Source organism: Xenia sp. Carnegie-2017, unplaced genomic scaffold (genome assembly GCF_021976095.1).
Source record: "Xenia sp. Carnegie-2017 unplaced genomic scaffold, XeniaSp_v1 HiC_scaffold_19, whole genome shotgun sequence".
NCBI lineage: Eukaryota > Metazoa > Cnidaria > Anthozoa > Malacalcyonacea > Xeniidae > Xenia > Xenia sp. Carnegie-2017.
Window position 1 is genome coordinate 7463062 of NW_025813481.1, and position 13172 is coordinate 7476233.

The 13172-nt window shown below is 39.1% G+C and overlaps 2 protein-coding genes across 3 annotated transcripts; one reads left to right on the forward strand and one right to left on the reverse strand.

The window, feature by feature from the left end:
• Positions 1 to 20: 20 nt before the first annotated feature.
• On the forward strand, positions 21 to 1143 carry LOC124438392 (GSK3-beta interaction protein-like). The gene is made up of 2 exons (XM_046988525.1): positions 21 to 274; positions 387 to 1143. Exons 1-2 carry the CDS (start codon positions 68 to 70, stop codon positions 528 to 530), a joined length of 351 nt encoding a protein of 116 aa, XP_046844481.1. The 5' UTR covers positions 21 to 67; the 3' UTR covers positions 531 to 1143.
• LOC124438390 (transcription factor E2F7-like) lies at positions 1081 to 12905 on the reverse strand. 2 transcript variants are annotated; one of them, XM_046988522.1, is made up of 13 exons: positions 12770 to 12905; positions 11701 to 12354; positions 11503 to 11576; positions 9940 to 10070; positions 9724 to 9813; positions 8410 to 8506; positions 6990 to 7078; positions 6107 to 6182; positions 5096 to 5239; positions 4565 to 4795; positions 3579 to 3659; positions 2671 to 2895; positions 1081 to 2364 (listed from the first exon to the last, which is right to left on the reverse strand). In XM_046988522.1, exons 2-13 carry the CDS (start codon positions 12228 to 12230, stop codon positions 1283 to 1285), a joined length of 2850 nt encoding a protein of 949 aa, XP_046844478.1. In that variant the 5' UTR covers positions 12231 to 12354; positions 12770 to 12905; the 3' UTR covers positions 1081 to 1282. The 2 variants fall into 2 exon arrangements, with proteins under 2 accessions (XP_046844478.1, XP_046844476.1); XM_046988520.1 differs by having other exon boundaries at positions 4565 to 4846.
• Between the last annotated feature and the right edge of the window lie 267 nt (positions 12906 to 13172).

The window sequence follows — 13172 nt, forward strand, 5'->3', positions numbered from 1 at the left end:
AGAAATTGATTTTGGCTGAAAGAAATAAGTATCTGATTTTGGCAGATGGTAATCAATAGGGTAATCAATGAATATAAACATGGCGAACTGTTGTGATTCAGACGAAATTGATTTCAAAAAAGAAGCAGAATCTATCATTTCCGATATTAGATTTGCTGTTCGTAGTATAGACATATCCAAAAAATTAATCAGCACAAAGCAGTGCGTATTTATAAATATAGTTACTCGGGAAGATTCGGTGTTCTGCGTACAGCTAAGTACAAACGGTTTAAAAGTATGTTTCAAATATATTTTAGCACCAATGAGAACGATCATTATAACATTTGCAAATTGAGACCTTAACGGAAAGTTTGTACCGTTTTAAAACGACCTTTTATTTTCTCTAGGTTGTTGGACGTGAAGTGGACAAGGATACGGAACATTCGGGTCGAAGCTACGAGTCAATTTATGCCCTTCTGGATTCGTTGAGTCCCGCTTATGTTGAGGCGTTTGGAGCAGAAATTGCGCGTAAACTTTCCGAATTGCAGTAAAACTTAAACAATTTTCAACTGTATGGATTAGTTGCAATTTTTTAATCGTAATTAGAACGATAATTGTGACATTATCGCCAAAGTACTTTGTATTGCGACATCGCAATAGTATTGATATTTTACCAAATAAAATAATGCACTAAGTGCAACTTAAATACATATGTAATGTATAAATGACTTGCCTTGTTTATGTTTTGCTTATTGCTGGCAGATTTTGTAGAGTGCTTTTGGACTACACTATCAACAATGCTTTGCCTTAGTTAGTATTACTCTGCCTGTCAGCAAAATGTAAACAAGGCAAGACATCTATTAATGTTTTCCCTGCCACCTGCATGTCTTTGGTCGGGAAAAGTTTGATATGTGAATGCTTTTATTGACTAGATTACTTTTGACAACATATCATGCTATAGCTTAAAGACAAAAAAGACCTTGACTATACACTTACCTGTTTTTAAAGTGTCAAAGTACATTAGAATGTTAAATGGTTATGTTGTGTATGTTAAAACACACATATTTCAGTCAATTAGAAAAAATAACTGTGAGAGAAAAATTTGCATAAGATGTGCAAAGCAAAAAGTTTTAATTGGAAATAAAATATATTGAAAATGCGCAAGAAAAATGTTTAATTTATTAAAATGTTTGAGCTTTTATGCACTTCAGGCAACATCGCGCCTTCTACTAGGAAGTGTGTCAACCTTCAGCTGCATTTCAAGCTTAAGCAATAAGGTAAACCAAGAGGTTTCTTTGCTGTTCTAAATCTTTCCATGATTTTCTTTGGGTGAGCAGAGTTTTGGAGTATTCTTAGGTTGGGCTGTATCCTCGTTTCCAGATGTAGGTGTTTTTCCATTGGAAGCAACATCAGCTTCAACTTGTTCTTTTCTCTTAAATGCTTGCATGTGACCTGATGGTGATGGAATTTCCGCCATGTTGGTGGAAATTGAGCGTCGAGCTTTAGGCTTTATGGTTTGTGTTTCCATATTTTTGACCAGTTTGTTGGTACAAGGAGTTGGCATCATAGAGCACAGTTGAGAAATACCGGGGCTTTTCATTTGCTTAGGGTCAAATGGTATGGGTGAAGACTTGATCGATGGCGGGCAAGAATTGCTCTGGTATACAGGTTGGCTTACTACACCATACATATGACTAGCTTGGGATATTGGCCCACTGTTCATAGATGGTTGATGTGGAGATGGTGGGAAGAAATACCTTGTGCCTTGAGTCAATGGGAGCATTGGAGAGGATCTGCAACTTGCAGATGTGGGATAAGGAGAGGTTACCCGTCGTGAATATTGTTGTGTGTATTGACTTTGAAATGGTCCTATGTTGTTTTCGTAGGGTAATTCGGGGGTTGAGGGTGGCACAGGTGGAGTGGGAATAGGAGAGGTTAGTTGTGGCTTCCATGGTGATTGAACATTTCTGTTCACATACACTAGCGGTTTTAGCGGACTGATATTCTCAATTAAACTAGTTTGTATGGCTATGGAGGCATGTGGTACAAGCTTACAGGGTGGAATAGGCGATGATGCTTCATCCACAAAACGAACAATAGGACTATGATGGCCATTATGAGGTGTAAAACGCCCGTCTATTGGTTGCCATTGACAATTGCTTTTAGGCTTGTGCTCAAGGTTTGATCTGTCAGACAAGTCACACGGCAAGTTGACTGGAACAAATTTTGAGAGATGACTTCGTGGTAATTCGTTGACGCTAGACATGACTTTGAAAGAAGGGTTCACGGAATAGATAGGTTTCTTTTCAATTTCTGTATTTCTGCCGCTACTTACGGCGATGATGTTCTCTTTATTGGTCAACACAAGAGCACCTCGGTGCACATCTATCGAAAGTTTTAACGCAAAATTAACACTAGCAAATGCTCTCCGATGCTTTTTGCTCGTCAATATCTTTCCCTTATTTTTGTACTCTACTTGTTACAAACCACAGTCAGTTTAGAAATTTTTGTCAAGAAAAGGGGTGTCACCCAAAAGCCCTTCCGCGACATGCTCTTTCCCGCCCTTCATCACACTCTTCTCGTCCTCCCCCCCCCTTACATTTGACTCCACCAGTTTGGATTTCCTGGGTCTACCTAATCCCTGTTATGTATAGGTTTTGTGTATGCCCAAATGCATTCCTGCCCAGTTACCTTCTCCCTTAGCTCCTCTACATCCTTCTTCTTTATCATTCCTTGGAAATGAGTTGAAGTTTCCGTCAGAATTCGTTCGCAAACGTTTGACGTTTGATTGCGTGCAACTTTCAGCGTCCGATTTGCTCTTGTTGAAAAGCTTTCTTCTACTTGACTTGTTGATATTGCTGCTTAAATTAGCTGGCCTGAACTGTGGCTGAACATGTGCCAGCAGTTGGGACATGCTTAATGACGGTTAAGGAGAACATTGTTAAATGATTCAGAATTTGTCTGTCAGAATATGAACGATTTTAGCTTCGCAGAGCAAGTTTTAAGCTATTCGTGAAGCAAACAGTGTATTTGAAGGGTTGTAAAGAAGTTAGAAGCCTCTTTCATGAATCACTGGTTATCGACAATCAGTGATGTCATCGATAATCAGTGATATCATCGATACCCTATCGTATCATCGATAACCTGTCGTATCATCGATAACCAGTAATATCATCGATAACCCGTGATATCATCGATAACCCGTGATATCATCGATAACCCGTGATATCATCGATAACCCGTGATATCATCGATAACCCGTGATATCATCGATAACCCGTGATATCATCGATAACCCGTGATATCATCGATAACCCGTGATATCGATAAACAGTGATATCATCGATAACCCGTGATATCATCGATAACCACCAGTGATATCATCGATAACCGCCAGTGATATCATCGATAACCGCCAGTGATATCATCGATAACCGCCAGTGATATCATCGTTAATCAGTGATATCTTCGATAATCAGTGACATCATCGATAATCAGTGATATCATCATAACCAGCGATATCATCGATAATCAGTCATATCAACAGTGGAAGCATCGTTTATGAATCAATGACATTACTCTACTTTACAAAAGGATATGTTCTGGGTGTTTCTCTAACATTTTTTCCAAGTCTTCATGGAATGTTCTTTCTGTGGGGCTACAGAAATCCATGTCACGACCTGTTCGACGAAAAAAAAGATTCAATTTATTCTCTCAAACCCGTTCACGTTGACGGTTAGCAGTGATTTCAGATATGACCGCGCTGTTTGGTTGTTTTTAACAGAATCTGAATTTGGTCATTCCTCATTGGGATCAAATTATTAAGGAGTTGCATTTCCTCGCCACAAGTTTTAAGTGCAAAATCAGCAATTTCTCCACTGTCCGATTAAATTATGAATTGATTTTGATCCTACTTAACAAACCGACAAATTTTCACAGTGATAGAAAATGAATGCTCTTCAACAATGCAAGACCTCGAGTGGTAGCACCTCGAGTAAGTAAGCATTATTGTTATTGTTAAAGTGAATGGTTTGAACCCTGGAGTAATCGTTACGTGTTTCTAGATGTAGATTGTCCGGGTTAGTGCAGATATGGGGAAGGACTGGGTTCGGTAGACATCATTTGTGTCGGAAGATGACTAGCAAGAAAGTTGTGGAAATATCAGTCAACACCATTGAACTAAAATACATGGAACGCTACCTGCAATAGAAAAGCCTAATAATTTTTTGAAGACAAAGCTTACACCCAGATACGTGTGTGTAGTCAATTAATTTTCACTCCGCGGGAGAATCTGAAAACACTAAACACGCGTGTCTGGGTGTTTTCTCACGTGTCTTAGTGTAAGATTTGCCATCAATTATTTGCTTCAGGTAGCGTTCCATGTATTTCAGTTCAACGGTCAACACCGACACTTCATCTCAGGACTGCATGATATGGACGATCTACATCCACAAACACGCATTATTATTTTTCTCTCCTTTCACTTATCGTGTTCTTGAATGATTCGCCTTAAAAATGTATAATTATTTGTTTCGTTTTGTGCGATTGGAAACATTTCAAATATTTACACGCCGGCTCTATTTACCAGAAGATTCAAACTCGTGAACTTCGAAGCCATCTTTTTCAGCTGCTCCTTTCGATCCTCCTTCGTCTTTCTCCAAGTCGTTTTGGGAACTTGAATGTCGCACGAGCGATGCTCCAAACGACGCTGACTTCCTCCATCGTGACCTGGGAGCAAACGTTGCTGGGCAAGGAAGACTGGGTTCTTGCAATAATGGCGGTCGTCCAATTTTGACTTGCCTGTTTTGATTTGTATCTGGTAGAAGGGAATGCTTTGTTTTGTAGGTCACAACGTCTTTACTGGCCACTGAGTAAAGAGAAGAAACAATAGAAGTTTTGGTCGCAATGGAAAAAGATCTATTCTGAGCATGAGCTGTTCCAAAGGCTTAAGTCTAATGTTGGGTCACTACTATTCAACGCAAGGTGGCAAATCTCAAAGTTTTATAAAATGACGAAGTATTCTTCGATTCAGCATATTTCATGGAGCTGATGGAAGTAGACATCGGTGAAAAAGTACCATGCGCTCCCCCCCCCCCTAGAAATCCCTTCCACTTACTTGTGCTATCTGATAAACTCTCGATATCCTTGCCGATCCACTTAAATCCTGGTTTCTTTCCAGTTACCCCTCGTATGTGAACTTTCTCTATGAGCTTTAGACTTTGCAAGATATTGGCAATATCGTAGAGGCGGCGCACTTTGGCTGGAAAGAATGACGAAACAAACATTCTCTTAGAGTTCTTTGCATTCAACGGTGAGGTTTGTGTGTATTTTTTGAACGAGCAGTCACATCTCCGCAACGTAGACATGTTGAGAGAGACAGTGCTATACATGCTAACAACGATGGTAAAGCGGGAAAATATTTCTATTTGTCAGATTTTCAGATCATTCTTGGACTAGGAATATATGAGTAAATAACTTACACATAAACATCGTCATTTTGCTCAAGGAATATCGTCATATGTTTGTAGTAAATTGAGATCGTTCTGGTTCTCGGCGTTCTGAGAAGGAATGTTGATGCTGAGTGACATTTCAAACTTTCGACCACCTTAGCAGTAGTCATCTTCAGAGTCAAGTGACTACCGCTCAGTAAAATACATGTAACGCTACCTGTCAGTGCCTGGAGCAAATAATTGAAGCCAAATCTTACACCCTAACACGCATGTGTAGTGCTTCGAGATTCTCTCGCGGAGTGAAAATTGATTGATTACACACGCGTGTTCTGGGTGTAAAATTTGGCTTCAAAAAATTATTAGGCTTTTCTATTACAGGTAGCGTTCCATGTATTTTAGTTCAATGCTATCGCTAAGGTTTTCGAAACGTCAGTCGACATCAACACCAACAGTCTTCTCAGGATTCCAATAACCAAGACGATCTACACCGGTGGGTTATAATGAGTTATTTCCCAAGGATTCGATGCGTGTTTAATCCCCTGTTATTTATCTTGCAAATTTCTTTGCAGAGTTGAGAAAATGTTTTGCATTTGCTTTGCCGTTTTGAAGGGTTTCTTCTGAGCGCACTCTTTTTGAGAAAAATGCCGTTTGTAACAGCCCTAAATTTGCACTCTTACTTCTATACTTGACATTCGTCTCGTCGTGTTGATCAAGAAGAACTGTCGCAGCATCTTCTAAGGTCACCACACCACCCTGCAGTGGAAGATTTGCAGACGGGTAAATAATAAGCTACGCATGCGCGCAGTCAGCCACAACTTCAGGTCGGGCTATATAAATATTTTGGCGTTCGCTCACTGTAAGAACAATGAATTCAAAAAGAGAGACTTTGTCGTGGTGACAAATTCGAACATTGCCTGGAAAATTATGGTGAATGGCCAAAAATTATGCACTTCTCAAGAGCTGTAAAAACCGAGAAAGAGACTGTTTTATAATGATAACATCGTCAAGAAAGGAGTGTTTTACCGATCCATAGGCCTGTTGTGTCGTGTAATAAGGAGGAAATGTATCGTCAACAAACCGTTTGTGCAACCCAAATGGTACAAGCGGTTTGTTGATGACACTTTTTCCCTTTTTTTACACGACACATCTAGCCAATGTATTTTTCAAGCAGGTCTTTTCAGAACCCATGGATTTCTCTTGTTTTCGCTTAGGTTTCTTTTAGTTTTCAGAACTCTTGGGAACTCCATAATGTTTGACCATTCGCCATGGCAATTGCGCACTACAGGGCAAAAATAAATTTCCCAAAGAAGTAGCTAATGTTTTAAATTTACAAAGCAGGACCAAACTTGCAGGCCGGCTACGACACTACTCGTGCGAATGCATTTGAAAGTACGATAACATGAAAAACTATATCGTACTGCAAGTTAGATTGTGAAAACCTACCGTTGAGAGTAGGAACATGATCAGAAATTTCTGACTTAAAACGCCCAGTGATTTGTCCTATCTGCAGTTGTCCATCATGTACTATATTGTACTGCAAGTTAGATTGTGAAAACCTACCGTTGAGAGTAGGAACATGATCAGAAATTTCTGACTTAAAACGCCCAGTGATTTGTCCTTTCTGCAGTTTTCCATCATGTCGATTGCAGCTTCAAAGAAAACGGCGTGGTTTAACGGTAAAATAGTCACTTTGCCCTGGTCGTTTCGTAACGTATAGATAAGCTTGCGAGGTATCGAATTTTGAATTATACTCTTCAAAGTGATTCGCGTGTCAAGTTAAAGCACTTGGGGGGTGGGGTGCAGTCTCGGTGGACAGTAGGGGTGCCAATTTTCCAGGGAGGGGGCATTGTCATCTTATGGGGCCTCGGGATGTTGTGGATATTTAGGATTACAGATGATTTAAGCTTGGGCAATGACAGTGTAATCACCTTTTTAAAAATTTTTTTTGTTTTTTGTTGATAAATGCGCGGTTAGCAATTTACTTCAATTTTAATGTTTCGATGAACACGCGCATGGTGTAAAACTCTATTGCAAATGGTGGTTGTATAAAATATGTAATTGCCTTTGAAATGAGAAGTTCTACTTTTACTTAGTCAGACTGTACAATTGAATAGCCTCTAATACTGTTAAATTAATCGTCTAGTGTACGTAACACCATTTCATAATTTGTCGGGAGGGTGGGGGGTGCTAGAGAATTTTAAGGGGGGCGCACCCTACTGTACCCTCCCAGAAAATTTACCCCCCTGAAAAAACTTCCTCGCCAATCGACTTTTGCTTTACAAGGGATGTAAACCAGTTTGAAACCAGTTCGGATACATTTCAGTGTGTTAAGCTTGAATTGAAAAAACAGATCAAACATCTAACGGTTATTAGGAATTCTGATAATGCGCTATCTGTTAAATGGTGGTGACCAGGGCTAAACCAGGCGGGAAGCAAATTCTTATAATACATATCAAAGGCCAGCGAAGTGCTTTCAAAAGAGCAACGTCACACAAGGCTATATGTATAAAAAAAGGAATGTTTATTAAAAAGCGTAACGTTCCGTTATTACTTTCAAGACATTGCGTATTTTTCACGGAGAATCCTCGCGCAAAAACTTCCTATGTATGTATATGTATAATAGGAACATTTACAAAAAATTAAATTACATAGTGGGAAGAAAAATGTGACAGTACGGATGGGATGAGTTGGTATAAAGTGGGACATGAGGATTACATGAAGGATACGAAAAACACACACAATCACGACTGAACGGCAATGGAGTTTCCTTGGACGTTAAGAGAGGGTTTTATTGTGTTAATTAAGAAACTTTCGCATATTTGTATTTGATGGCTATTTTGAAAGCACTCAGTTGGGTTTTGATATTTATTATAGCTCAACATAAGTACCAAGCGAATGGATACATGGGGTAAAATAGGTATATCAATGAGATATGTGGGTGTATGATTGACAAGACTACGTCATACATAGCTACATGTACCTTTGATCATTGCACGTTCTTCCTCTTGAGATAAAGCGGGCTCATTGAATTGTCTACTTGGACTTGGTTCGTCCCCAAAACTGTAAAATCGTTTCATCTGAAGGAAATAGAAAAGACAAATGGCTGATATTTTTTTCCATCTTAATTATGGATCTTCCATATCGATGAAGAAACCGTGGATGGGTTCTTTGATGCGTGGGAAATTTGAGGAACTATAATGAAGTTAGCTCAGTAAAATGCAAGGCCAAATTGTGCAAAAAAAGAGGCATTATATTTTACAGTACAGGACCTAGAGAAAGCGTGAGATCGATAAGCTGTTTTAGAACAACATCGGGGATGACCAGCTTCATACGTAAATATATGAATGCATTTTACGTGGTCGTAAGTCGACCAATGATAATGCAGGAAAGAATAAGACTGTACAACCACAGAAAACAAACATACATAAGGCAGTGGTGTAGACAGCCCGCAAGTTTGTACGTAAGTATATGAATGCATTTTACGTGATGGTAAGTCGACCAATGATAATGCAGGAAAGAATAAGACTGTACAACCACAGAAAACAAACATACATAAGGCAGTGGTGAAGACAGCCCGCAAGTTTGTTCGTAAATATATGAATGCGTTTTACGTGATGGTAAGTTGACCAATGATAATGCAGGAAAAGGATAAGACTGTACAACCACAGAAAACAAACATAAATAAGGCAGTGGTGTAGACAACCGCAAGTTTGTTCGTAAGTATATGAATGCATTTTACGTGATGGTAAGTTGACCAATGATAATGCAGGAAAAGAATAAGACTGTACAACCACAGAAAACAAACATAAATAAGGCAGTGGTGTAGACAGCCCGCAAGTTTGTACGTAAGCATATGAATGCATTTTACGTGGTCGTAAGTTGACCAATGATAATGCAGGAAAGAATAAGACTGTACAACCACAGAATACAAACATGCATCAGGCAGTTCTGTAGACAGCCCGCCAAATTGTTTGGGCTATATAAATTTTTCCAAGTTTACTGACTGTAGTAACAATAGATTTGTAAAGAAATGCACATGCTGACGACGTGAAATTTACATAGCACGACCAAACTTGAAGGCTGGTCGTGCTACAGAAAGAAGGTCACAGATTCCTCCATTTTGTGGAAGTAACCTCCTTCCCGCGGATACATTGAAAATGATATTCAGAAGACTTGTGCAAAATCTATTAGGGGAGTATGTCAGTATTTGGTGATGAAAGAATAGTTTAGGATGAATGACTAGAAGAGGTGTTTTCCTTAGATGCTCGTTGAAAATAGTAATCGTGCCGTGCACCTTTTGTTTTCCAGGTGTTTCCACTATACTTTGTAGGTTTTCCTTTTGGCGCTCTTGTATCGTCTGATGTAGACTTTTCCTCGAGAGGAACTAGAAACATATCGAAAATTCACAGTAGGTAAATGGAAGTCGTAAAAAAAGGTACGCATCGAAAGTCGCTTTCCATTTTTAATGATACAATTTAACGAACTGGACTCAAAAAAAATCGATGTAAACCTTTAACTTTCCAAGAGTTTGCGTTATTTTTGATTTCCCGTGCCAAAGATAACGATTCTTGGCCAAGCGACTTAACACATCGACACTTTCAAGTACGTTAACTATATCGTAAACTCGACGTCTTTCCACACCTAGGAATAAAAAGAGACGGATGCAACCCGCGTATAAATCGTCTCGAGATTAATTATCAAATGAAAAGTTCCAAGTTTGGCAAAAACCAAAATAAATTACATCAGGGATTGATTTCTGGGAGGGAAGCGCCCCAGTGACAAATTACTAATTACGACGAAATTGTGACAAAATTGTGGGCCTTTAAGCGATACCTATTCCTCCACTGAGTTCCATTTTCCTTTACTTTTGCATTTTGTGTTTGTAACCCACAGGGCCAAAAATGGGGAAATGTTCATTTTAAAGATCAAACGAAATTTCGAAAATCATTGACATGGTCAGGGAAATGGCAATACTTCATGAGTTCTGAGTATTATCCATTTGAACAGTAGATGGTACGAAAGCCATTTTTCTCTACATTCAATTGCTTGTTAGGTTTTCAACAGCATAAATAAATCAAACTTGAGCACATTGGACATTTGACTGGCAAAAACGTCTAAATCCTAATTATGTCTAGATGCAATGGGCCTCTCGAAAGCTTGGGCCTGTAGGCTTAAGCCTACTTAGCCTACTGGATAATCTGCCAGTGCGCACCACCAATAGCCACAGGGGTTGGGAGGAGTGGATATCTCACAACAAATCCTAATATACGAAGCAAAACCATCTTTGATCAGTGTTTAATGGACGTTTTAATGGAAAAGCAGGAAGGATTTAGGGGAGGGGTGTGGGGGTGCAGGGGGGGGAGGGTAGTGCATGCACCACTTCTCACCATTTTTAGCTTTGGCTAGAAGGGGTGCAGTGGGGTGCAAATTCCCTCACGAAATATTTACATACCAAAAAATTAAGCAAAAACAACTGCGGGACTACACATTTCCCAGGGTCTTAAGTCAAACCTATAAAAAGTCTGACATGTGAATGATAAAACGTCATCCACAAAGAAGCCACAGAAATCTAATCAAAACTAAACTGAACAAACGACAACTTATAAGAACTAGACTACCCCCCTCATACAAAATCATCCTGGATCCATCCTTGATAAAAAGGTAGCAAAATCATCCTGGATCCATCCTTGATAAAAAGGTAGCTCACAGAAGTAAACAAAAAAAAGTATGACATGGTCAAAGTATAGGGAATATACAGTAGGTCCACTTAGCTGTGCAACTGCCTGCTGTATATCTAATTTGATTACTGGCAACTTTTGCAATGTCAGCACTCTTATTGATTAGGAATTGCAATTGACTGGCTGCCACTATGGTAGTCACATGTGCAATGAGATATGCATGGCACAAAAAAATTTGATGGCGTGGCTCTACTGTATGTTCTCTGCACTGTGACATGGCACAGCAACAAGTAGGCCCCAAAATCGAAACCCAATATTATATGGAGCGACTTTGAATGTTACAGCTAATCACGTACATATGGTCTGGTCGAGCAACATAAAATGGTAACACTTACGTAGATCTTTGGCAACTTCATCTAATGATACTTCAACAGACCCATCAGGGTTCTCGGGGAACAAGGCTAAAAACCTGTTTCGAAAATCACAATGTGGTAAACTAATGTATTGCATCCAAAAGCAGAAAAGAACATGTAATGAAAATGAACTGGAAGTAAAAATTTTTAAATCTATAATTTCTCATTGTTAAATCCCACCTTTGACACAAAAGTCCCAGTGACCTATCTTTTCGACTGTAGATAGGTTTTTCATCTATGACTTCTGCCTTGAAAGTGCGATTGACAAACAGATCTTTCTTCTTTTCATCTCTGTCTCGTATTGCTGGGCTTACAACGCTCATCAACATTTTGAGGTTGGCAGTTGGGGTCAGAGGATCATCACAAGTTGTTTTCTCGACCGAGGCAATTTTAGTCGGAGTAGAATGAACTTCCATTTGAGCAGCAACATGGTTTGCGGGGAAAATATCTTGTTCTTGTCTACTTTTATCTATACAGGTTATCAAGGTTTCCTGACTTTGCGAGTTCTCCCACTTTTCAATGAGTTCTTTTTCATTCATGGCAATGGTGGTAAGCTCGGCCATTGAGCCATGTCTGGAGAGCAACTGACTAGCTTCATGTGACTGTTGTTCATTAACATTGCATTCTTTGGTCAAATGCTCAAGTGTGGCTTGTGTGAGTGTGATATCTAATTTACTATCCTTAGATTGTTTTACTGTTTCATCATACATTTCTTATATTTCATTAGAAAGCTATAATCTGATGTTCAAGACGGTTTTCTGCTTCTAGGCATCAGATTTCATATGTTTGTTACGATCCATTGGGTTCGCCTTCAAAGGCAATTTGAAAAGGCACCTAGAAATCATTGTTTACGTCAATGTATCGTGGGTTGTGTTATACGATTGCGATAGATATTAACAGTGAGTGAAGTCTGCTACAGGGTATGCATAACACATGCTTTTAATGCATTTCGAAAGAAGCAAAATTTAACGACAGTTCACAGCTTGAAAATTGAAAGGCAACAAAGCTGGGTAAATAAAATGTTGATGCTGACGATGCCTTTAAGATATCGCGTGTGCAATTACGCAGACAAATTTTATATTTGCTTATCACCTACGCATCGAATCTCTTGAGAGCATTTCAATGACACTTTAGAAACTATAATACTTCAGACAATGCAATTTTCATATGCGAGGGTGGCAGCCGAAGTCCCAAAGAGCAAATTTATGTTTGAATTTGTACGAGCACTGACAATAAATATGGCACTCACCTTGATGCATTCTAAATCCTCCAGAGTCCTAGTGTTTTTATTCTTAGAGCTTTAGAGTCAGAATATTCAAGTATAAATTCATAAATATCAGTGTTGGTATGCATTTCTTCTTGTGTGACTTGAATTTCAGTTGATTTTGGCGCGTTATTTCCGCGGCATTATTCAGTTGGTCTTTTCTGAGAGAACGTGACCAATTGAAAGCAGCAAGAGATTGGCCAATCACGAATAGCCATCTTGACTCAGGTCAACCAATGAAATAAGTCCCTTTCCGTTCACTTGAAATTCAAATATTCAAATTTTGAAATTGAGCCAACAGCCAAAAGCTTCTTCGGTCGAATGGAAATACTTTACGTTGCGAAAATATTGCATTCATTCTTCCGTTTGGATTTTCTTTTTTTTTAAT